General features: G+C 36.9%; 1 protein-coding gene across 8 annotated transcripts in view; it reads right to left on the reverse strand.

Annotated features, from left to right (window-relative positions):
* Window positions 1–25,665, reverse strand: part of FRY (FRY microtubule binding protein) — a 233,346-nt gene that overhangs the window by 71,700 nt on the left and 135,981 nt on the right. For all 8 annotated transcript variants that reach the window (XM_082054462.1, XM_082054461.1, XM_082054463.1 and 5 more), the window contains 15 exons: window positions 24,697–24,783; window positions 22,763–22,934; window positions 21,445–21,577; window positions 17,243–17,350; window positions 12,827–13,082; window positions 11,544–11,726; window positions 10,564–10,650; window positions 8,539–8,798; window positions 8,022–8,211; window positions 7,142–7,266; window positions 6,906–6,963; window positions 3,551–3,642; window positions 3,178–3,350; window positions 1,096–1,256; window positions 217–327 (listed from right to left, as the gene is read on the reverse strand). In XM_082054462.1, the coding sequence (XP_081910588.1) occupies window positions 217–327; window positions 1,096–1,256; window positions 3,178–3,350; window positions 3,551–3,642; window positions 6,906–6,963; window positions 7,142–7,266; window positions 8,022–8,211; window positions 8,539–8,798; window positions 10,564–10,650; window positions 11,544–11,726; window positions 12,827–13,082; window positions 17,243–17,350; window positions 21,445–21,577; window positions 22,763–22,934; window positions 24,697–24,783 (2,196 nt within the window). The remainder of the gene's footprint in view (window positions 1–216; window positions 328–1,095; window positions 1,257–3,177; window positions 3,351–3,550; window positions 3,643–6,905; window positions 6,964–7,141; window positions 7,267–8,021; window positions 8,212–8,538; window positions 8,799–10,563; window positions 10,651–11,543; window positions 11,727–12,826; window positions 13,083–17,242; window positions 17,351–21,444; window positions 21,578–22,762; window positions 22,935–24,696; window positions 24,784–25,665) is intronic.

A 25,665-nucleotide genomic window follows, 5' to 3' on the forward strand; every position in this document is an offset into this window, starting at 1 on the left:
TATTTACCTACATTACATTTTCAGGAATAAGAATTCTTTTACTGTTTAAATGCTTTTAAATTAGTTACACTTTTATATTAGAACCTTGCAAAAAGCTACTGTTTCCTGCTTGAAATAGAACATACACAGTCATAGTTCTTATAGTCACAAAGTCTTTACTCACTCAATACAGACATTAAAATTATTCATCAGTGTTGCATTTTGGTGAGTACTTACACGTAAATCTTGACAAGCCAGAATGTTATCAAGCCATTTGTAAAGATACCCATCAGGAGAAAGACCAACATTATCAAATACAGGTCCACAGCAGAGCACAGCTGACATGGCCTAAAAGCACAAGGAATTCTAGTTACACAAAAAAGCAACGTGAACAAACCTTTCAGAATGATTTGAGCCCAGATCCAGGCTAACGTGACTGCCACTTGTTTTTATTTTTGATGGAACTATGGTGAAAATGGTAAGAGCTGATGTTGCTAGGATTCAATAATTATGTTGCTATAGATGTTAGTAGCTTCAAGATAATGCCCAATTTAAGCATTTTGGAAGGAATACTATAGGCCATCTTCCCCATTCTTCAAGATGCACATTGTCATTTTACCCAGTCCTCACAAATCAAGCTACAAAACCAATTAAAATACATAGATGCTTCAATAGTATCTTTATGTAAAAAATAAAATTGTTTTACACTAAGTGATACAGCTTATATATAACAACTTACAAGCTATTATTTTCCCAGCTTACTTATGTAGGGGAGTTGCAACTGGTTTTTGCAGCAAAAGTATATTATTATAATTATTGAGCATGTCTCCAGGCAAGTGTGGGAGACAGTTCTGAGATGTGCATGTGATACTGAATTGGTACTATATTTAATTTCAGAGCCTAATACCCTCTCACTGAATCTGATAACCTGTTAATGAACAGATAAATAACATTTTAAAATGCATTTTGGTTTTCGAAATGATTAGGCTTGAAAAGTATACAAGCCTACATCACATATGCTAGTTCAAATTTCTGTGAAATAAAATAAACCCCCCAGTTACTTGCATTTTGACTGGAAAATCGCTATTACTGATTTTGATAGCGAAACTTTAATACCTTTAACGCACAATACTGGTATCTTGTAATCTGATGATTTCTGTCACTGTAACGGTCCAGCGGTGTGAACATAATACTGAAAGGTCCTGCCCACTGGCTGAATAAGATGAACAGGTGATGCCTCAAGCTCTGCTGAGGGAAGAGAAATCTCCTGTGGTGAACTAAGTGAACAGAAATAGAAATAGTTGGCATTTGCTAGCGTTAAATACACATTAATTTGGCAGAAATGATACCATAAATTTCAGATTTCTGCAATAGAGTTTTTCTTAAATGTTCAATATATACTTACTCCAAAGTATCTAAGCTCCTTTCAAAAATCTAACGTAGTGAAAAAGATGCACCTTATTTCTAAGGACCTTCAGTTCTGAATTAATGTGTATTTATACAAACAGGTACATCTGACTTTAGAAACAGCACGCAATAAACTAATTATAGAATCACGTTTTTCACTGCCTTCTGCATTCCTTTAGTGTTAAATACTTATTTGTCTTTTCCAGTCCTTTAAATGCAATAACATAGGTCTTCTTCTAATACGATAAAGCGTAGGGATAAGAAATAAAAGAAACTTGGTGCCTGTTTGCGCATGACAAAGATGTGATATATTTTCTGAACATCTAAATTACCTCAGCAAATAAAAACCTCTATGAATTCTTAACCGTGTGGGGAAAAAAAAAAAAAAAATAAATCGTTTAAACAGTATTTTTAATTCCCCAGAGCAAAAGATGATGGCAGAGGCGGTGCAATGTTTATTAAAGAGACTGGCAAACCGCTCCTGGCCAACAAAATCTAACTAGACAATAGTAATGCAAATCAATATGAACAGTGGCTAAATATGACAGATGTTGACACAATAAACATTTGTTGCCAGAAGTTAAATGCTATGGCTTTGTTAGTTATTGATATATTTTAAAGCAGTCTTGTTAGCAGAAAATATCTCTCTTCAGAGAATTACATACAGAATTATTGAAATGCAGCACTTATTCTTGCTTTCTCTCAAAATGTACAACATGGCTGTTTCATGGTGGAAAATTCATACAACATGCAGTCCTTTGTCATGTGCCTTATAGAATGTGAGCGTAAATGCAAAGAGGAAGACCTTTGCAAATACTCCTGGCAAAGTAGCTACTAAATAAATTCTGTATTGCTAACGAGCATCATTCAGAAAAGAAATAAAGAATTGCAGTATTTTGCTTAACAGCAGCTAAGAACTTGACACCACTTGGTTCAGAGGGAATTTTCTACTTTCTTAAATGAGAATAGGAGGGATGTCATTTTTTTCTTATCTTATTCAATTAATATACATTTTTTATGTAACTTACAGCTGAAAGGAACAACTTTGACAAAATTTGCACACTGGGAGTTTATGTGAAAACATTTGTTCATCATTTATTCCCTTATTGTACTCTCTTGAATTTCTTCCTATATGTTGCTACCAGTGCTATCATGTCCTGCCATAAATGATCTGGGGAGAGCAGACTTACATAGATGGAGTAATCTCCAGACTTTATCTTCCACTAATTACATGGAATTTAAAACAGACTTTTTTTTTACCTTAATGGAATTGCACTACATTTCTGAAGTGGTCTTGCAATATATAAAAAGCATGAAATAAATTGGAGAAACCTTTGCTATACAACTGGTGTCAGGTAACATGGGATACAGTCACAACACCTCAGGCAAGTTTTCACTACAATTAATATTGTACATTTTCTGCACCTATATATATTTTTCAAGGCCTGTATGGGTTTATGAAGAATCTGGCAACAAAGTCAAAGGGAAGCAAATATGGCCTTACGTCAAAGAAACCTGGTGCTCCAAGAGGTCATAGACAATTTTTTTGCCGGGCTTTTAAAGACGTGATTGTTGTATATGAGTACTACAAGCTTCAACAAGCTTTACTTTTTTTTTAAAAAAATTTGACTCTTAATAGACTTTTTAACACATTTTTGTCCACATTTCCTTTTACATTCATTACATGACAATTCACAAGCAGTGAAAAAAGTACAGGAAAAAAACCAAACCTTTTTCACTACATCTATTAAATGCAATTTCATAGTATGTTGAGATAATTTAGTATCATACCTGGAACACACTGAATCAAGTTGGCAATCATTGCACTGAAATGTGCTCTCATATCCTTAAGGATTTCGACTTCTTTATCATTTTCAGCCTCCAGAAGCATGCGAGTCAGATCAACGTACTCTAAGAACAGGGCTCCAAGGGCTAATGTATCTCTTTCTAAGGCTCCATTTGTACTAGCACAAAGGAAAGTCGCACATTAATACAGAGTAAGAGTGTAGTTATACTACAGCTTTCTGAAGAAATGCATAAAAATCTCTGCATATCTCATAGTTTATACACTTCTTCAAAGAACATACCGACATAAACTCAGTGTTTCAAACACCAAAAATGATTTAACTTAAAGATCAATATTTATGATGAGTGATAGTCCTACCTGTCACTTATAACACCAGCATCAGCAAGTAGTTCAAAAATTCGCAGTAACTGCAGTCTTAGTAGATCTCGGCGCTCTCGACGTTTCTTGTTCTTGGAATTGGAACACACAACCATTTTTATATGCATAGGTGCATACATTAAAAACTAGTAACTTCAGAAATGTCAGCACAGCAGCAAGATTTAAGAATTCCAGTTCAAGAATTTTCTTCACAAAGGAACTTGACTGTTTTTGGATATTTCATCAAAACAGTGTACTTATACACAACACAGAATGATCAGATTTTTGTCTTTGCAACTATAGAACGAAATGTTAACAGATACCTCAGTCTTCGTTGAAAATGTGGAAATGTATAATGAAATACAGGATAAAAAGTAATTAATATGCAAGGTTCCTGTGCTAAAAAACATGCTATCTTCAGGTCACAGGGATATTCATGTTAGCTTAACACCAGCTAGTTCGGGTGCTGGAAGCATTGTGCAGTGCAGAACAGATACCCAGACCCCAGGAAAATACTTCAGTGATTAGCCATTCTTGAACCTGTCAATGCTGCGGCTACATGATCACCCATATTCAAGTTAGCTCCTGGCAGACACCGCTCTGCTGCACTCCTGGATGTGTTGACTGCAGTGGCTGTACACACAGTTAACACACACCTCCCAAAGAAAAAGACTGCACTGCTGTTAACTGGTTCATTATCTCATTATCTTCTAGAAAGCTGTGCTTTCTGTCTTTATTGTTGCCTTGAAAGATGTGAATGCAAAAAGGCCTGTTCTTTGCTGAATGGCTAAACTGACTTGTTTCTTTGTTTGCTGCATCTCCACTAAGCAAAAAATACGAGGTCAAAAAGCTGCTATTGCACTCATAGAAATTTGCTGCCAGAACAAGAAAAGCTTAGACAAAGCTCAAATTTTCCTCTCGAGAACATAAGAATGGCAATACTGAGTCAGATCAAAGGCTTACATCACCTAGTACTCTGTCAATGTCCAGTAGCAGATACGTAGGAAAAGAAAATTATACTTTCTCACCCAGAACTGGCATTTTGCAGCATCCTAGCCAAAGGTTATATTCAAATCATTATGCCATTTTATTTGTCATATTTAGAGCCCTGTTTTTTTTTTTTCCTCTACACCTTAGAGGTCCCAGGAAGCACATGTAGAGAGCAAATGCAGTTTTATTGTAAGACACTATTTAAGAGGCTGAGCTGCCTCCTGCAGCAGTGCCAGAAGCGATCTGGCCAGCTCTGTGCCAGTGCCCACATGGCAGATCTTGTGCAATGTCCATTTTGGTTTGCCCCTGCCGTTCTTGGCCATGCTAGTAATTCTCTTTCTAGTCATAGCATATGTCAGTTCAAGGATATTATTTCTCATGTGTTGGATAACTGTATGTTGACAGGGAGGCCTGGCACATTCTCTACAGCTACACGACCCATGCAGTCACTCCTGGGTTTACTGGTGGCACTGCTTGCAGGAAGGTGTCCCAGTTCTACATATCAGGAGCAATACAGGAATTAACACTGCAGTCTCTTGTTCCTCTACTGAAATTTCCATGTGTTGAATTTGCTCTTAGAGTACATTGTAAACCTCTGCATTCTCGTGATTCCTTTCCTGAGGGCAGACTGGATATGTTTGTCTCCAAAAAAGGCCTTTCAAGCCTGTCTTCAATGGCACACAGGGAGAAATACAGAAGGAAGTGGATGCACCAAGATGTATTAATCCACTTCTGCCCAGTATCAAAACAAGTGACTTTCAAATCAATGACTTCCTAGGGATGGAAGCACAGAAGTGAATTGAGGTGTGAAGCAACACAGAGTGGAAATGGTAGTGGGCATTTGCCAGAGACAGAATTATTAAGAATTGTCCATGTAAAACTTAATGTGAATTAAATGCCCACTGAGATAATTAATTTTTGCTTGTTTGCATATTGGACATAGCTGAGAGCCTCTCTCCACCTATTAATATTTCAGCTTCTTCCTGACCACCCTTCTCCGCATGGCTTCTGCGTTGAAGACTATGTCTTGGCAGATGGGGAGAACACACCAGGTCACCATGAGGATACCTTATTGAAAGTGCTGTGGAGGACTGAGCAGTGAACACAATTTAAAATTGCTTGAGAATCAGGTAAAGAAGCCTGAAGAGAATATTAATGCAACAACAGCAGAACTCCATGGACACAACAGCTGTGTCTACACTCATAAACAGATGGGGACTGTTGATGGCTCTAAAGGCAAGTGGCACAGGCTGCCTCGCATTCGCACCGCTCCAGAAGACCTCAGGAAAGCTGCCCATGCCCATGTTGCCCAGCAGGACTCATTCAATGCTTCTCTGGCCCAGGGCATCATCACTGTGTGTTTTCTTACTACAAACTGTCTGCTCACACCTGCGGGCTGTGCTGCAGCCACAGCAGTGGCTTTGTCACCTGGCCCTTAGGCTGCTGCCCACGGGGAGGTGGGGGATGAGGGAAGCACAGCAGAGCAAAAGCAGCTGGGATAGTTTGGGGGACTGTGTCTGGTGGCTCGGTGCCTTCTGGTGCTCGTTCCTGGGAGTGAGCTACCTCAAGAGCCACCTTAGGTTTCCGTCAGGTTTTGGGAGCCAGCTGAAATGGTCCAAAACTGACCCAGGGAGGGAAAATCCAGCAGAACGGCAACTCGAGTCCAACACTCGAGCTCTGCCCATGGCTCTCCCGTTCAGCAGCACAGACACGTCCTAGGACTAAACCGCTCAGTGAGGCTACAGAATCTGTCACCAGAGGATTTTAAGAACAATTTAGAAAATGTCTTTCAGGAATGACAGGAGACTAATTCATTCTCCCTTGGAGGGACTTGATGATCTGTTCGGATATTTTCCAGCACTCCTTTCTATTATGAAAAAGGACAGTACTAAAATGAAAGTGAAAATATTGATGAATTTGCTGGTTAACCTGCTGTATTTTTAACGAACAAATAGAGTTGAAACAGAAACAGATGACCCTGCCTATTCTGCAAATAAAAAGCACATCTGAACACCGCTGCAAAATGTGTTTGAAGCCCAGCTATATTACAAATTACTTTTCCCAGATATTGAAAGTGGATTTCCACTATATCCAAGTTCCCTATTTGATTGGGAATTTTTCCTCAGAATGGATTTCTATATTGTACTTGTATATTTTGTATCACTGATAGAATTCAAACCAAACTAAGTTCTAATGGTATTATTTTATGTTTGTATACACAAGTAATAAAATTCTTGTTGCAGACAAAGCTTAACTTGCTACTTAGTACAAAAGAACACCTTTGTATTTCAAAGAGACAAAATCATTACTTCAAAATTTATTTTGCTGTTTAGACAAACTAGTACATTTAATTTCCACAACTAACCTCTGGTCTTCTTTCTAGGGCTTCTTTCATAAGTGGGTGAAGTTCTTCCACTAATTCTCTAAATTAAAAAAAAACAACTTTGTAAACAAAATCTAATCTTCTCTGAAAAGCACAAATATTTTATTCAATACATAAAAATGTCTAAAGTGCAAATAAAAATTTGAGTATATTTAAATTACAGCAAAAATAATGCATTTGAATAAAAGGCAAATAATTGAGAATAAGTGAGGAAATACCTGAAAACAAGTGAATTTGTTCTTCCAAATCCTAATACAAGTGATTCTGTTATTTCTATGCTTTCAAGTCTCATCAAAGGCACTAGCTGCTTTAGTAAGACTCCAACAGATGGAGTTCCAATAGCCTAAAATAAATTAAGAAATCATTGATGTTTAATTGTCAGGATTATCAATATTAAGTAAATACATTTTTATCTTAACAAAAAAACATTGTCCAAGAATCAATATGTATTAAAAAAATACACTTAAATGATTTTTCTATTACGCATATTAATACACTGGCCTAACTGGATGTCTGCTACATCACAATCGTCCCAATAAGGCCTAGCAAATAAACATATCTGGGAAATCTCTTTGCTTTCATTCAGGTTATTGTAATTTCTTTAATTTGTTATTTCTTTAAAATATTCCAGTAATTGCATTTGTGTAACTACTGCTCTTCTCAGGTTGCTACTACTTGAAGCTGTATTTCATATAATATTCCTTCATGTCTGACAGTTATACATTTATTCAGAAATTTGCCTTATTGCTTAATACTACTACAAATTTACAAATTTGAGTGGTCTACAAGGAAAGAAAGGGGATGACAAATTGAAGTTAACTTCAACACATATATCCAGAATTTCTATATTTTGAAAATACATCACCCAGAAAGGTAAAAAAAAAAGTAATATTTTGAAAATGTCATGGCTTCTGCCAAATATTTATTGACATACCATGTTGATACAGATGTTTTAATTGTTAATGATGTGCCTTAAGCAGTTTGCATATATTATAATATTCCCCTAACTGAAATACTTTCAACAGTATAAGATTTTGGATGCAGATGCAGCTTAAAACTCTTCTAATTGAATAAATTGTTTGAAAGAGGATGCATCACCTTATTATCGTAGTTCACTGTTCCATCAGGCGTGGTAGCCATGATCTCTGGTGTTGAAGCACGCAAGTGTCCTGGGCTCATAATACTGGGCTTTGCTACTCCAAAACAGAGAATAAGATAGTTTCTCCACAAAGTAACATAGTTGTCTCCACTGCTTGCAGTACTTGTTTTCTTTGCATTAACAGGAATACTAGAATTTTAAAATAAATTAAATTATTAAAATAATTTCCCAGCCTTAATTACACAGTATCTTAAAATATTTTAAGAGGGAATAAAACATGCCATGTAGCCACCAGCCGCTATTCTACATGACCAGATACATGGGAAAAATCAATGACGACAGAAAAACAGAGTTTTCCACCTTACAAGTTGCAACTATTAAACTCCAAACTGAATGTTTGGGTAGCACCTTGCAGGACTTACAGACTGACACTGAAACACGAAACTAAAAAAAAAAGGCTTGTTTTAAAATCACACAACCCATTTGAATGAAAATTAAATGCAGGCCGCCACTTACTTTGGATCCACAAGAGGCATTATCAGCTGTAGCCTCGTGAAAGCGTATGGCCAAGCGTAGCTGAGAGCTGTAGGACAATGTTTTGGTAAATTCTCCTGCCTAAGAAAACTGAAGAGGCAGAGAACCCAAGGGTCTTTAACAGACTGTGCAAATATCCAGACATGGGAAGGACTTTTCACATCATAATGACTATTTACTAGGACGGCATTCCACTCCACGAGCCACTGCAAATCCACACTGTGTGTTAATGGGATCGTTGTCTACGGAGAGAAAAGATAAAAAAATCACTGTGACGCTCATTTATTCCCTGCCATGTTCCTCCTCAGTACCTGCCTTTTTTTTCAAACTCCATGGCCAACTTCTGTTAGATTTTTTAGACCAACACTTTAATGGTTGCCATCATATTGCCCTTTCCCCTCAGGAGGAGCTTTTTACAAATGCTGGTAAGAGCTATTGTATTATTCCCCTTCTGGTTCTTCCTTAAAGCTCCTATTTACCGTGATAGGCACAATAACTTGCCCTTAAATGCTACAAAAACTATGGATTATTCTGACCAATATAATCTCATTGTTACTTCCTATTCTTGCTGCCATCAACCATCCACTGTTTCTTGTAAGAGGCTGCAGTCTGGAATGGCTACCAACTGTCCATATGTTCATTGTCTGAACAGCCGGACGGATCCTTAGCCCATGATTAAGACTCCCACATGCTATGACAATAGGGTAAATACCAATGCTATTAATAAATATTCTTCAGAATTCATCAGGGCATTTGAAGATGTAGGTAGGGAATTCAAAGGCTGAAGCAGGTGCGTAAGCTGTTTTAATCCACCTTAAATTCTGCTGCCTCAGTGGCAAGTAGGGTTCTCATCATATCAACAAACCATTTCTCCACTGTAATTTAAATTTTGTCTCAAGAAAACAACCTTGTGGAATGAAAATTTAAAACACATGTATTTTGGCATCCTTGTTATTTGCTTATCAGACCTCAAACAGGATGTAACTGTTGCCTGCATCTCACATCCACTGTTACAAAAGTAATCACTGAATTACCACTCTCTGCTGTACTTGTCAGAAACAAGGCACGCAGCCAACACATTTGCTTTGCTATATCATTAATGCATAGAATTAAAGCACAAAATCCAAACCTTTGCCTATAGAAACTGCAACATCCAAGCCCAGGTGCTGTTATTTCAGCTGAATTTCCTAATTCCTGGGCTACAATCCGAATGTCTCTTGCTTGCTCAGTTTCTGACCCTGCAACTTTCCTGTTTTCAGCTGCACAATGGCCCAACTTCACCAGTTCAATGTCCCCTTCCTACCCCAGGAAAGGGCTCTCGTGGCAAGGAACGATTGTTGCTTTAAACTTCATCAGGCTGAAAAGGGCCCAGAACTGATAGTTTCTGCTCTCTGGACATAGGCACTGATCTCTAAAATCGTATGCAAAACAAGCTGCCATAAGGAACATTTCTGCTGATGCTTTTCCATTCAAAATGCTTCCTGCATCTCTGCTTCTTCTGGTGGCATGTTGGACACACCAGGCCCATGAGAGAGCAAAAGCAGAGATCCACCTCAGCTGTGAATTAATCTAGACCTTAGGCTTAGGTTTGCAGGTGGGGCCAAATCTGAGCATGCAAGGGATCTAAAGTGTATTCCCTTCTGGAACTGATGACAGCAGCGAGTGACTTCCAAGTGCCCCAAGCACCTGGCGATACTGGAAATTACTTGCTCAATAGTTCTTTTGGATGCATGTCACAAGTCCAGAATCCAGGTAGTTTTGATTATAAATTTTGTTATAATTTTTTTCTTATATGTAATATCTTTTACATCCATAATATGACTATTTTCATGGAATAGATTGTGTGGGACATTGTGGAGCCGTGGAGCACTTGGGTAGATGGTTGCAGTCTTGAGGCTGTGTAATTTATTTGATTTCTAGCAGCTTTATTTTTAGTTTTTCATGCCTGATATTTGTTATGTCTATGCACTACGTAAATGCTAGCAGTAACAGTAAAGTAGTACTTACTGAATCTGAAACAGCCACATGAATAAAACTTTCAAGAATAGAAGAACTCAGTTGATCCATTACATCAATCATAGGCCTGTCATCATCCTGCATGATGCAAAGAACACAAGTTAACTGCTATCCTGACCAAATTATTTCCCTTTTAATTTTTTTTTTTTGAACATGAAATAGAACCACCTAAAAATGACGACATGAATCTAAAATGGTTAAAAAAATCATTGGTATCAATAGGTGCATTTTGTCATTTTCATATTAACCTCGGAACCAAATCCAGGCTGTGGTTTGAAATGAAGTTTATTTGTGGCTACAGCTCGCTGCTTACCGAACAAAAGCATGTATCAGAAAATCCCAAATGCCTTTGGATAGTTGATATCAAAAGACTGAAAAATTAGCTTACTGTTTATTAAAGCATTCCTTTGTCATGAGCACACATATTTGCATTCTTAGGCATTTGGATGGCTCACTGAGCTGTGACCACCAACACACATCATGACTCTCCATATTTCTACAACCATAAAAAAGGCTTAGACGTCTTTACTATACAAGGGAAATGTATGTGAATAATCTTAGATTAGTCTTTATGCTGTATTTTTTTACAAAATGGTATGCCACAGCAATGAGTTTAATTTCCAATATAAACTTATAATCCTCACAATACAAAAATGATCCATGCAGTAAAAAAAGGTTTTACAGTGTCTTTTATATTCACATCATGCCATGAGAAAATATTAAGTTGTAGTATGTTTCCCTTCAAATTCCTGTACAGGGCACATGTTATTAATGTTACATTGTTGAGCATACAGAAAGGTTTGCAGTGTTAAGGCAAATAGAAATGGTCAGCTCAGTGCATACTAAGTGCATACTAAGTGCATACTAAGTGCATTCCTGTCACAGCACAGCAATTATGTTAAAAGCAACTGTAATAGCAGTTTTATCTTTGGAAATTTTTAACTCAAAGTTCCAGAAAAGGAAAATCATACCTCTGCCTGGCCAAGGGCCAGGAATAAAGCACGGATCTCTCTGAGGATTAAAACCGCCAGTTTACGTGTAGCGACCTGGAAACTACACAGCAGAACCAGTGCAAATCCTTCGACTGCATGTAGTACGTTAGAATAGGGGCTTCTTTCAGACTGTATCCTGTGGCTGGATCCATTTGGTATCAACTGTAGAACAGTGCAAGGGGGGAAATGGAATGATAGTGTTTGAAAACCAGGTCTCCAAGGAATATTATATTTAACTAGGACATACAAAAAGCCAAAATCCAGAAGCCATATAAATGCTGAAGTAGCAGACTAACCACATTCCCTCAGACAACCAGGTTTTGTTGCTTTAAGTTACCTTGTTCCACAAAACCAATATATGAGCAGAGTCCTTTGGCCAAACCCCTCTCTCTAATTTGCAGTTCAACTACCTGCTTTCTTTCATCTTCACTAAAATAAAGAATGGATAAGTCAGACTATGAAGACTTCGCACTTTTTCTACTCCAGATAGCAGGTCCTTTTTTGATCTTGTAGCAGGCAACACCTTATCCTTGTAGCTAGCCTCTTGAACCTGACTCCATCGGTAAAGTCTAACAATATTTACCAAAAAGTATGTGAGGATTTCTCTTTTCTACATTTTTTTAATACTATTATTACCTATTAATTAAATTCCTCTGTGATATAAAGCCAAAATCATGCTTGCCCAAAGGAAAACATTTCCAATGTGACTGGATTAGGAGATAAGAAGGCTGAAAATCATCTCTCATAATGAAAATATCTGTGGGACAGGGCAGACGGGAGGCGCAGGAGCAAAGCTGTTCAGTTCCCAGGAATGTTGTAACACATGGAGACAGCAGGCTGCAGAGACAATAGGGTTCTCTTATGTTTTTGAATCAATCAAATGGAATGGCTGTGGGAAGGGAAGATCCACTTCACTCTTCTCAGCGTTCCCACTAGCGTTATCAATCACTTTCAGTCCTGGGAAAACGTCCTTCTGCCACATCTACATACACATATTTCATGTTATGCGCTTTTGTTGATGTGCATATTTCAGTTTGACATGCATTCTCGTATGTTACTCAACAACAGTAACATCTGCTGTATTACACAAGAACATAGCTGTCCTCAAAAGACAGCTGAACTAATAACCTTAAAAAACCTTGCATGATGAATTCTTCTCAGGTGAGTAAATACAAAATACATAAACCACAGCAAGACCAAGGAACATAATTTCTGCCTTCAATGAGTATAAATGTTAGGACACAGATCTCTTGATTTCATACCTCTGCAGATCTGGCTTTTGCCTGTTCAGAAGCTTTTCCCGGAGTGTGTATTACAAGCTTCCATTGTGTAAGCAACTGTAGCAGCAATTTCAGTGAAGTATCGAGAAGAGTATGATGCATATCATTCACTTCACGAAGCAGAAAATTAGTAAAACCAAAGAGTACATCCTCTCGCCAGTCAACAAAGTCAACAAGTAGACCCTGAAGAGAATTCTGTGCAATGTGTCGAAGTTCATCATCCATATGGATAGATAGCCTGTAAGCAAAAGTATATGTTAGGTAATAAACATCTAAGGAGCATTTATTGTGGTAAGGAGCATATGTTCCTCCGTAACTTGACACTGATGGAAAATTCCCAATGACAACGATGCGTATCAGGGTTTCATTATTACTGACCACAATTAACATCCTTAACCTGTTTTTATACTGTAATCCTTGCTACGACAGTGCCTGAACATATTAATGGATCCAAAAGAACTCTTTGTTCCGCTCCTAAAAGACAGTCTATTTAAAGTACATCATTTGGTAACTTTGCTGTCTCCCTGAACCAAGTATACTGTTATATACACTTATAAAATAAGTTCTACTTAGTTATGATAACAAAAGGCTTACAGGTAAATACATAATTTCATAATGTATGTGGTTTTTTTTTCTTTCAATAGAAAACCCCAAAATCTCATGATACCACAGCTGCTTAACAGTTAAAATGAATCTTTAGCCACGAAGCAAAACACAGTTATCGAGATAAAATCTTCAAAAGAAGTAAAAAGCAGCATTTGAATTAAAAAACTCCTTCATGTCTTAAACAACTTAGTACGGGGGAATGGGAAAAACAGTCTCAACCTCCCATACTTTTAAAAACATATCGCACATTCCCAAAGTCCTGAAAGATGGTGCAATTTCAGATCCCATTTTCAAATCTTATTTCCTTCTGTATTTGCCCTGCGTTGAAGTTCTTTTCAACATAAAAATTCTGCATAGTTTCTTCTGGCACAAAATTTATCAAACCACGTCTATGTTGGTAGCTTGGCAGAATGAAGTAAATTCAGATCACTGTGTTCTGCAATTTTTGGTTCATTGCCTTTATGATGCGTTTTGTTTTTATTACTCATGAGACTGCAATTTTCTGTAGTGTGTTAGAACTTATTTTCAAAGCACTTTATCTACATTTAATCTACATAGTTGAAAACGAGGCCTCATTATAAAGAAATGCAGAGAAGGCTATGAACGAAAAGCTAAACAGCCAAATGGAGTGGAACCAAATTCCATTCCGTTGGAAGTGTATGATCAGATGTGGCTCATAATGAATTTGGTTCATTACAGCTGCCTAACTGGGAGGCAGGGGACACCTCAATTAAGTCAAAGGAAAGCGATTGTCGTGAAACTTCACCCGTGGTGAAGACGACTCCAAAAATAACTGTTACGCTTTAATAACCATGTGACTTTCTACATAAATTTGGAAACACGGTGTTTTGTTGTGCTAAGAAAGGACCATTTTTGTCTCCTCTCTGGAATGCCAAAACCAGAAAAATAAGCAAAACCCCTGAGACTGGGATTAAGTCATCCATGAAATGACTTTCACAATGACACAAAGTAATAACGGAAAAGAAGATACAAAAGACATACATCTCTAAGCCCAAGTCACTGCGCAATGGCATTATCAAACGAGATGAAATCCCAGTTGAGCATAATAATCCATCTGTGTATTACCATGATATGATGGGCAGCTTGAGGAAGCAAGTACATGTTGGTTTTTTGCATTTGTTCCAGTTAAATTTAAGACCTACTTGGGAATTTTTAATGAATGGTTTCACTGGGCAGTGAAAGGGCAAAGGGTACAGTATACACTTGACATCTGCTTTATGGCTTATAATTTCAATACAGCTGTCCTGGAAGAGTCTAGCTGCTGAGTTACAGACTCCTTCTGGAAACTGCCAAAAAGACACATCTGTCATGAGGATGAAAAATTCAAACCAAACTGTGAGTAAAAGAACCCATTAACCCAAATATGTTATTTTATCTTTAGTGAAAATAAAATATTTAACAGCTTTCCATCCCAACAACATCCCCACACAAATCCCTGGCAGAACAGCTTCTTGACTTCTTTTCAAAACCAGAGAGGAGCTGAAACATCACCTCTTCAATGTTTTTCATCCTTGTGTTGATTTTAGTCTCTGACCCAGCAAAGACACAATATTGTAATGCAGTGTTCCCTAGAACAGCAAATACTTACCTCATGGGACTACTTTTGCATAAATGGAAGAAGTAGTCAATCTGGACCCAAGTAAACATGGCACAGTCTAGAGATCGTAGAAGTAGCTCTGGTGCTGGGATAGTCTGAAGACTTCGAGTAGGCCAGGCATTAAGTCCTTCAACAGTTTATTACTTTCTTCTCTGAAGATACATTGTTGCAGACCGTTTTCAGTCCATTCTGTCCCAGACCAAACAGACCTAATTCTTTCAACCCATTGATCTTTCTTTCCCTTGTTTTCTGGTCAGTCTGTTCATCAACTGCAATGCCCCATCTTGAACACGGTTCTCCAAAACAGGCATCCTTGGTACTGACTAAGTCAGAATAACTTTTTCAAAAATCTTTTAAACTGATTTCCATTTATACATGTAAATAAGGTTTGTCTTTTCATAGGAACATCACTTTTTTGTGTGCATTCAAAAGATTATTTCAACACCATGCTACACATCTCCTGAACCATGATCTGCCCATTAACTGCATTCCAACCTATTATGTATCCATTCACTTTTATGTAAATTTTATTTGCTTAGACTTGAGAATCTAGTTTAGAATGGTATCAATGTCTCCAAAAGTCTGTAGCATGAGTGTAGGAGGTGAGAACAGCTTCCCAGAGGTCCCTTTGTTGGGGAAAGCCTGGGCATGTAATTGCTTCTGAAGCTGCTCTAGAGAAGCTGTCCTCAGCTCCTCTTGATGTCTCACTTCTCACAGTCAGAGTCACATAACCCAGCACACCTACTGCTTGCATTGTTCCAGCACAGAAATTACCCAAGAAATGCTTGCAAACTGGTTGCAGCTAAGGAATCACACTGACCTTTTCTGCATGAAGTTTGATGATAGCATAAAGATAGACCAGTGGTTATATTGATAGTTGTGAGACATAAGGAGAGAAGCACCAGTTTGTGAAGAAATACACATTAGTTTCCAAACTTTCTTAAGAGTAGTGATGGGACTGACCTGGACAACACTCTGTGATTGAAGAGCTATGACCAGAACGGATACGTGCTTTCTACCAGCTCAGTTAAGGCCACTACGTAGGATACAAAGCTAGCTAAAATATTGAATTAAAGGAAAACATGTCCTTTTGCATTTTCCTTATGTAGAATTGATGTTATTATTTAATATGGTATCTGTATAATTTGATAATGCAATGACTTAAAACGAGCCACAAGTGACTGATAGCAGAGGATATAACCACAACAAAATCAAGCTGGCCATGCACCACAGTGTGCCTCCCTTGGCTACACTTTTGGTTTGTTTGGGTGTCTGCAGAATTAATTGTTTCACTGTTTTAGCAGATCACTGGGAGTTGGGTGTTCATAGGGCAAAAAAACCTGCTGTTGCTGTAACCCTCTGACTCCCACACCTGCCATTCTTCTCAGATGTTTCACAAGCAAGAACAGAGTGGTCAAGACTGCTTTGTCACAGTTACCTGAGAGCAATACACTGACAGGGCCCTGTGGCTTTATTGACCACCATAATCCACTCACATCAATAACGCACACAGGAACTGAACTGTAACAGACTTTTCTGTACTGACCAGTACCCTTTATCATAATCATTTGCAGTAAGTCACTGATCTGACATCCTGAAACCTAAGCAGTTTTAGCAGTTGTTTTCTCCAGTGAAGTGAAGTCTACCTGGATAAATTTAAAGGACCCCAGGCAGGGAGGATATGAATTTTAAACTTATCCTTTTCTTTTTATAAATTTTAAAATATTTGGAAATATAGCTTATCTAGCACACTCTATTTTATCAAAAAGGCATTTGGGAATTATAAACCAAAACTAAACAGGTATCTACACATGTTTGCACTACACAGAAAAGATGTTCTTTTCCATTAATTAAAATGTTGTCATGGTTAAAAAAGGCAATAAATGGTGAGTATCATGAAGAATGGTGAATATCACGAAGAACAGTGTATCATGTAACCTACATACTGATGGAAGGGAGTTCTGGATGACGTTATCTACTCTCTTATAAAATAATGAGTCTATAATATAAACATAATGCCTGTAAAAAGATGCTGGGACCTCTGTGTCTTATCCATCAATATCAGATTACTTCTTATAAGCATATAGTTTTGTTTAAGAAATGGTTACGCATCCTATGGCGCAGTTTTTCATTCTTTTCCCCTTGAGAAGTCATTTAATGCTCAAACAGCTTACCTTGACAGCAAGTCGATCAACTCAAGTTTTGACATTCCGTCGGGAAGCAATCGAGGAATAGCAGCAACACATGTTCTGAACAAATCGATTTTCGGTTTTCTTTCACCACTGAAAAATTAAAACAGAATTTTGATTAAGCTGAACAAGTAACTATGTTAAATGAACCACCTACAGTCTTTCAGAATAGGGCTGGACATAATGGAGTGCCAGAGGCCTAGTAAGAACATCAGCACAAAAAGCTAGACCCTATAAATGAAATAAAAAGGAAACATGAATAAATGCTTCAATTGATTAAATGGTTCCAGTTTTGAGATTTTTCATGCATTGTAACTACTCGGTACTTGAAAAATCAATTATTACTGACTCATTTGTTTCTCTCTGAGAGGAACGGGCAAATGTATCAAGATGGAATTATAATGTAGGAGGCTTCCTTCATCAAGACCAGCATTTGCATGATGCAAGCTTTGGATGAGGCAATGAGGAAAAAACTGGTGTGTCCCCCATCACACAACAGCAATATTATACCAGTTGTGTACAGCAAATAGCAGATATGTAAGAAGCCCAAATAACAAAACTGAAGATACTGACAGTTGCCCTCAACAGGGCACAGATCTCTGGAAACCGCACACCACATGTTATTACACTGAAAAAGAAGATGCAGTTATTTTTCTGATTTGTTTCCAATATTTTTTTTTAAGAATGCAGATTACCTACTATTTGATGACTGAGCACAGAGGAAATAACCAAAGCATAACAGCATTTCAAACTGTATAGTCTTCCCCACAATATTACTAATTATTAGCCTGTAATGTGCTTTGGAGCAATCAAAAGATCAAGGTCCTATTTAGGGACCCTACTACACACATGCAGGGAAAGACTGTTCCTGTTTTAATGCTTCCAATTGAACTACAAAAGAATGGGGGGGAAGGGAGAGACACCAAGAAGGACTGTAAGCTACTAAACACCACACTGAAATTCAGTGACAAAAAGAAAGTGAACCTAGTTTTCCTGCACACCAGTCCAATGCCCTGCTTATTACATTTCTCTGCCTCTCCACCCAACAGAATAAATTGCATTTGGATACCGTACTTCTGTGTTCAGTCACAGAGAAAGCCTGACTGTAATACCATCTCATAAGTCTAAAATAAGATTTATAGAGTAACACTGAGTATTCACTGAAATAATGAGTAAAGGCATAAACTGACACTAGGCTTACTTAATTTGAAGAGTAAAGACAGTTTTAGTGAATGCCATTCTTTCTCTTAACACTCTATACACTTATCAGCTTGGATATGTATTACATTAATACAATAATATGATTATATAATTTTAATCTACTGACTTAAATTTTACCATGAGGGGAAAGTATTTTCACAATGAATTCTCTCTATCTCATTGTACCTGTATCCTAGCAGACAGAACTTGAAAGAAGGTGTCAGCAACTGTCTTGAAAAACAGTAAAATACAACATCTGATCAGAGAATTTGGTTATAAACTTTGAACGATCATTGCTAATGGAAAGACTAGTCGCATTAATAACTATTGCAAAATACTGTAGTTTTGTAGTTGTAAACAGTATAGGGCAATCAGTAATTTTATCTGCAGGCAAGCCAATGAGTCTTTCTTGACCTGAAGTGGAAAATGAACTTTGCAGAGATTCCTTATTATCCATTCGTGGCAAGGGTAAACAGCTTGTGCATTTAAAATGGAGGCAAGTAAAATAATAGTCTGAAAGGAAACTGTTATGAAGGCAAATGAGCAATTATTTGTAAATGTAAAATCTGTGGCTTTTCTGTGGCTTATCAATTGCTCAGACAACTCGCAGGAAAAGATCCAAACCTAAAGGTTCCAGCCCCCAGCTTGTCTGAGCTACCAGGTGCAGCACGTGAAGCGTCTGGCAAGGGGGGGTTCACAAAGCCCTTTCCTCATCTCCAGCTGAGCCAGGATCCAAGTGGATGAGCTCTGGATGAACACACGGACAGCTGTCCTCACCTGGAAGCTCGTGTTTCCATACCAGCGGTATCAGATTTTAGTTAGGTATTGTCAGCAAAAATCTTTGAAGTACTTGCAAGAACAGGTTTGTATGCTAGAGAAATGGATGCTCTATTCTGACAAGATGTTGAAAATAATTACAACCAGTATTGAAATTCATATCCCAGTGGAGGATAAAAGGATGCTCCTTAGTCAGGATTTGAGTAAGACTCTTCAGAGTGGCATTTACTACTTCAACAATAAACACTTCAAGGATCAGTCATTAAATACAAAAGCACGTCTGACACTGCCAAAGAAAATTCCAGAATCTGTATACTTTAAAACATTATGACTATTCATTGCCTAGCTACTTCCCTCTGAATATTATTTTATTTGTTATTAAAAATATCATTATGATATTCAGTTTATATAATAAAATTAACTATATGTAAATATGACAAAAGCCGTAACTTTAAAATACAGATAAATGTAGTGTTCTATCTATGTATTAAAACCCATAAGAACTCAAACCAACTACATAACTCTAGTGAAGCATGAAGTTCTGTGAATAAAATGATAAGCAATTACATAAAACAATACATAGACTTTTCCACTTATCATGCAAAATTAAGTTTTTAAAAGGGACATTTTAAATGCTCATAGTAACAGCTAATGATGGTTTTCATGAGTTCACATGATTTTAGATCAACAAATAATTAAGTGTTCCAGAAAGTTTTTTTCCCTGGAGGAACAAGTTAAAATGTGTTCTAATGTGTTTTTTTCTTTCAAGTGCATCTATTATGTTACAGCCCATTTGGATATAATGTATAACAGAAAAACACAGTAACTTACATGTCTAGATCTTCCAACTTTAAAATCTTTTATGTCTGACAAAAATGACTACCAAACCATAAGACTTCCTGAAATCTAAAACTCTTTTAAGTCTATTTGTTCCCTGCCTCTAAAAATAAGCAACACTTTGGTGATGTTGAGAAACCATAGAAAGGACATTTATAGCTAAGGTTAAGTACACTTCTTATCTAAGTTCTCAAGGTTTTACTATCCAACTATCTCTTGGGGATAAAATGTGAGTTTCAAAACTCACTTCCTCTCTTGCAAAAGCCTGGATATCCAAAATGGTTCTGAAAGATGGGAGTACTGACCAGTATACTGGGTAGTACTATAAGAAGAAAATGAAACATTATCTGATAGTAACACTGGCATATTAATGTATAAAGTAAGACAATGCTTAAGACACAAAGAGCTTACAATCTCATCTGCAGAGTGACAGCAACAAACAAGGGCAGAAGAACGACATTAAAACTTAAAGAGTATATAAGCTGTAAAAGGTAGTTGACTTTGGTCAGTCATTGCAGTCTATCTACCACTCAGGGTATTTTTAGCAAGTTGTCTTTTTTTTTTTTTTGGACAATATATGGAAAAAAAAATTGAAGAGACCAATGTCCTCTTTGTTATACCTCAAACCATTTTCCAGGGGTTGTTTCTCTTCTAGTATAACTGTGTCCACCCCTTTACCAGGAAAGAAATGCAAGGTCTCCTTACAGCTGGATCTCTGCAACCTCTGCTCTCTGTGTGTCAAATGATGTCTCTGTGTCTCTACAGCCTACCAGATGTCCACCTCACTACAGCCCTCTCTAGGAAACTTCCCTCATTAATAATTCTGGATAAGAGTGTAAAGTGCTGCTGTTCCACACTGCTTGAGACGTACCGGTTTGATTCTGTTCCAGTGGGGTACTCCTTAAATCCAAGACTCTTACCACAAACTAACTTGGGTTTTTAATTAAGATTTGATTTTGATTACAGGCATGAATAGTAATAGGATTTTGGAAAGATAAATCACTAATAGGGATTTACAGAATTTGTTGCACTTATTTTGACGTTCAATGATGCAAATACACCCTGGAACAGTGTACTGAGCATAGCCTGACAGGTTTTCCACTCTGGTTTTTCAACTTCTACCATCTAAATATTCATAAGGATTCACATGTGATTTTGAGTACATCGAGAGCATCGGTTCAATTCCAAACACTGCAACATGCAAAGAGGTACAGTCAACTTGTCATAAACAGTTTTTCAAAGTATATACTAATTAGGCAAAAAGGTTCTGTTTTTTGCTGTTTCTCTGATGACTCATGATAGACAGAAATAGAGAAAAAGTTTTGAAATTACATCTCAATATTTCATGGGATTTACTGCTCTACAGCACTCACGTAATCATGTCTTCAGGTTCTTTGTTAAGCATCTGGATGTTGGTCAGCATCATGCACCGCCCCACTTCCTTGTCAAGATGTCTGAGAATGTTGTCCACAGCTTTTCTTACTTGAGAATAATACAATGACATACCTGCAATAATATGCATTCTTGTATAATTTGGGATATTTAAAGACATATATTTTGGAAAAGAAAGTTTCTTAATTAAATTGTATGTATTAACACTCAAAAATGTATTTTTAGCCATCTACTCTCTAGTTGATTCTTTTCTTATTTGATAAAGGCAACGTAAGCTTAGGATTTCAAAATGACAGTAATTTTTTAATGGCAGAGTAAAAGGCAAAATAAAATTTAGGAATTACTTAGCTTAATCTTACATGTTATACATGGAGACTAGAAAATTCTATCATAAAATAGACGAGAAATTGCTAATAAAATATAAGAATTCAATAGTGCAAACGTTCATTATCAAATGCACGAGGAGTAACCAAAATGAACTGAATTAGTGACAGGACTAAATACTGTATTTGTTGTACATTTCACCATCAGTGAGACTTAATTATTGCTTATATTCTTGGTATTACTACAATGATGAAGCAACAGCACAAGTCTTTACCACTAGTGTAGAAATAGGTAAACTTTGTTTCATTCATTAACTTTGGGGACTTAATGAAGTGCTAACGTGAGTAGCCAAATTTGCTTTTTTGCCAGCAAAAACAGGCACCACCAAGGCACAATACAGAAGCTCTTTTCCTACAGCACAGGATTCTCTTTCTACATTGACTTTGAAGGAAGCCCATTTACCTTAATGGTGCTTTTAACTCAAGCACTTCAGTTCAGCTTTATTTTACATTTAAAACTTTCTGCCACTTAGAAAGTTTCATTTGGTGTGAGATACTGCAATTAAAATAAGGATATCAAAGGAATCTTTGCTGGTTTTCAAAGCTGGTACATTTTCTGAGCACAGGCACTGCTTCTGATAAGATGAATATCCATGAATAAACACAGCTATTCAGCACTGGAAGAAGCTAACACTTAACAGCTTTTATACTTAAAACCCCAGAAGACAGGGTTGCTACCACTTGAGGAGCACCACTGAGGACTTTTCCTGAAAGTAATTAAAAAAAGAAAAGAAAGCAGTATTTGTCAAACTAAACCATTATTGTAAACCATTAGAATGAACAAGAAAGTAAATGTTTACAATAAAGAAATCAATTGAACATGTAACAGTGGTAAAGTATTCTGCTCAGGTATGGGAGTTTCTGTATCCAGGTATCCAAGTATCCAAGTTTCTGTATTATCCATTCTCTCACTGACCTATCATTTTAGCTTCCTCCTCTGTAAGAGTTTTGCTCAAATACGTTTTCTTCACTCTGAGAGTGTTTCCAGAGGGAAGGACAGCTCCAGTCACTGGCATTGGAGGTTCACCATCTTTTTGCTGCAAGCTATCAGCAATTACCAGGAAAGCTCTCAGGCCAATATTCATTCTCTGTAAAGTTCAAAAGATGAGTGAGTATCATCATCAAATAATCATATTCTACTCATACTCTTCAATTGCTTTGAAAGTTTGAGGATGTACTCGCCAGCGTTTTTTTCTGTATCCTCACTACATGGACTAGTCTGATCTATTTTACAAAAAATGTCCACAAAATAAATCGTGAATTCCTATCTGCACTATGAGCACTGCACTCCCCTCTCAAAACTTTACTTTATTTCTATGTATTTTCATTAGTGTATTATCTCCTTTTCTTCAGGCCAAAACACATGGATTAGACCTTGAGTTTAGCAATACATTTTAACTGGACCTTCAGATAAACACTAATGTCCTACATGGTCATTATCAAAGAAGATCAACAACTGTCTCAAAAGGCCCCAGGGTTGACCACACTGTGTTAAAAGTCTGGAATGGTGCTCAGCGCCGAAACTGCAACGTGAAAACACCAGGAAGATGAGGTTAAGTGACCTGAATGTCTTCAGGGAATTCACCAGAGAAAAACTTGCAGCCCTTGCATTGCAATGACTGAAAGACCAAAATGTTTTCAATTTCCCAGGAAACCTCACAGTCTCTCCTACTTACAGTATCCCAGAGGTGCATTTACATGGATTATGGGTGGGTTTTTTTAGAGTGCTGAAGGCTACGTACATCAAAACTAGACCTATTTTTTCATTGTTTTCCGACTTACATTGTTAGAGACACAGTAAAATTTCAGGCGTTAATTCATCAAGAAGCCAAGGACTATGTCCATGCCCTGTGAGTTTGGCTTCATGCAATGCTAATACACAACGTCCTTTGCAGGACCAGCTGCAGTGAATTCGGCAGGTGACAACCCAGAACATGGTGGGGGCTGCCTGATCAAGATTCTCTTTCATTTTTCTTTATGCTGCTGAAGAAAGACGAAAGCTGTGCTCAAAGTAAAGCTTGCTTTTCACCTCTGCTGCTTTTGACAGTAAAAAGTTTAATTTACTTCTGCAAATATTTTTTGTATCAAATATAATAAAGGTAACTCATCCTATTTTCACATTTTAGTGAATAGATATGACTGTTTAATACTGCAAGATCACTATGGACATATTTTGTAAGATGATCACTAACACTTTTTATTTTCCATGTGTTTATTCTTAATTTTCAAATTAAAAAGGTTTCAAAATTATAAGCAAAGATTTTCAAGGGAATTTTTCATTATTTTACCACTGTTTTTTTTAAACATTTTTCAACTTTCTGATTGTTTTCTCTGGGGAATGTGCTAGGAAGCTGACTCATGACACTAACGCTAGTGCAGCTTTACCAGTCAGAGGGGTAATACTTTATTAGAGTTTTTTCTTTTTTATCATCCTCAGTTCTTCTTGCATCATGCACTTTTTTTCAGTAAAACTGTTTTGAAAAACATTGAAATTGTCACAGAAAATTTATTTTTATATTAAAATAGTTTAAGGCATTGCATATAACAACAGCAAAGCAATAAGGAGATATTGTGATCGATAGTTTCATTTATCTTCTTATTTTTGTTTTATACATTTGCATTGCCTCACATTTGATAATCTTCACTGAGGGAACATGAGATAGGCATAAACAATGTGACATTTCACAGATCAAAGTCCATAGATGTATTTTACCAATAAATAAAGTTCAAGATTTGACCTAAAAACTGGACAAAGGGGAAAGCATGCTTAGAATGTAACCAGAAAGTAAATGTATAATAGCACAATACGATATATACTAACTAAAAAAAAAATGCAGAGGCACATCATACCTCGGGGTTGAGACTGAAAGCTTTTGCTGGTTTTCCAACACAGAGGAAGTCAAAGATAATTTCTTTCATTGCAAAATCCAAACGTTCCTAAAATAGTAAAAATATTGCAAATCATTAAGCTGCTCACTTCTGCTACTTATTTTCTTTAGAGCAACAGAATGCTGAAAACCAGTTTAATCAGGATTTATTTAAATGTATGGAAAGAAAGATTTTCAGAAGCATGCAGAACATATTGTCAGGTCTAAGCTTTCAACACTGCTGTATGTTGACAAATTCAAAAATTTATAGCATTTAAATATAAAATGATCCATTTTGGAAATAAAGCTTTTAATTATTTAATTTAAACTGTGGTAATTATGGTACTAACATAGTATTTTATATAAAAGGAGCTTGTTCACAGATGGCGCAGTTCATGGAGGTTTTTAAGCATCTGTTTAATTAATTCCTATTCAAAGACTTTAAGTATGTGCTTAAGTGCTTTGCTCAATGGGAATGTTTTCTGAATTTAAGCAATAAAAGAGATCAAACTTCCAGCACTGCAGGTTAGTTGATTTTAGCAATTCCCATTTGAACTGATGAAAACTAAATGTATCAAGTACATGCTGAGCGTGGTTTTCCTCTGACCTGCTGCTTTAAAAGCTGTGCAACTGCCTGTCCCATACAGTCAGAATTATTTGGTATCAGGATAAAATGTGGCTTACTATTTTGAACTTTACTGACAGTCAGAGCCTGTCAACAAATGCATTTTCTGACTTGCTGGCAATTCCAAAACCTGACCAAAAATACATTTGAGTTGAAGTGAATATGTTTTTATTCATTTTCAGTGGAATAATGTAATCAGAACCTGTTGTTCAAAAGAAGTATGCCCCAGCTCCATCTATAATTTTATCATTCCCTAGAAGAAAGATATTGACAATGGGGTTGCAAAAAACCAGAAAACAGAAGTTTACTTGTTTGTTAATTTTTTAT

The sequence above is a fragment of the Streptopelia decaocto genome, assembly GCF_964273445.1.
Source record: "Streptopelia decaocto genome assembly, chromosome: 1".
In the NCBI taxonomy this organism is placed as follows: domain Eukaryota; kingdom Metazoa; phylum Chordata; class Aves; order Columbiformes; family Columbidae; genus Streptopelia; species Streptopelia decaocto.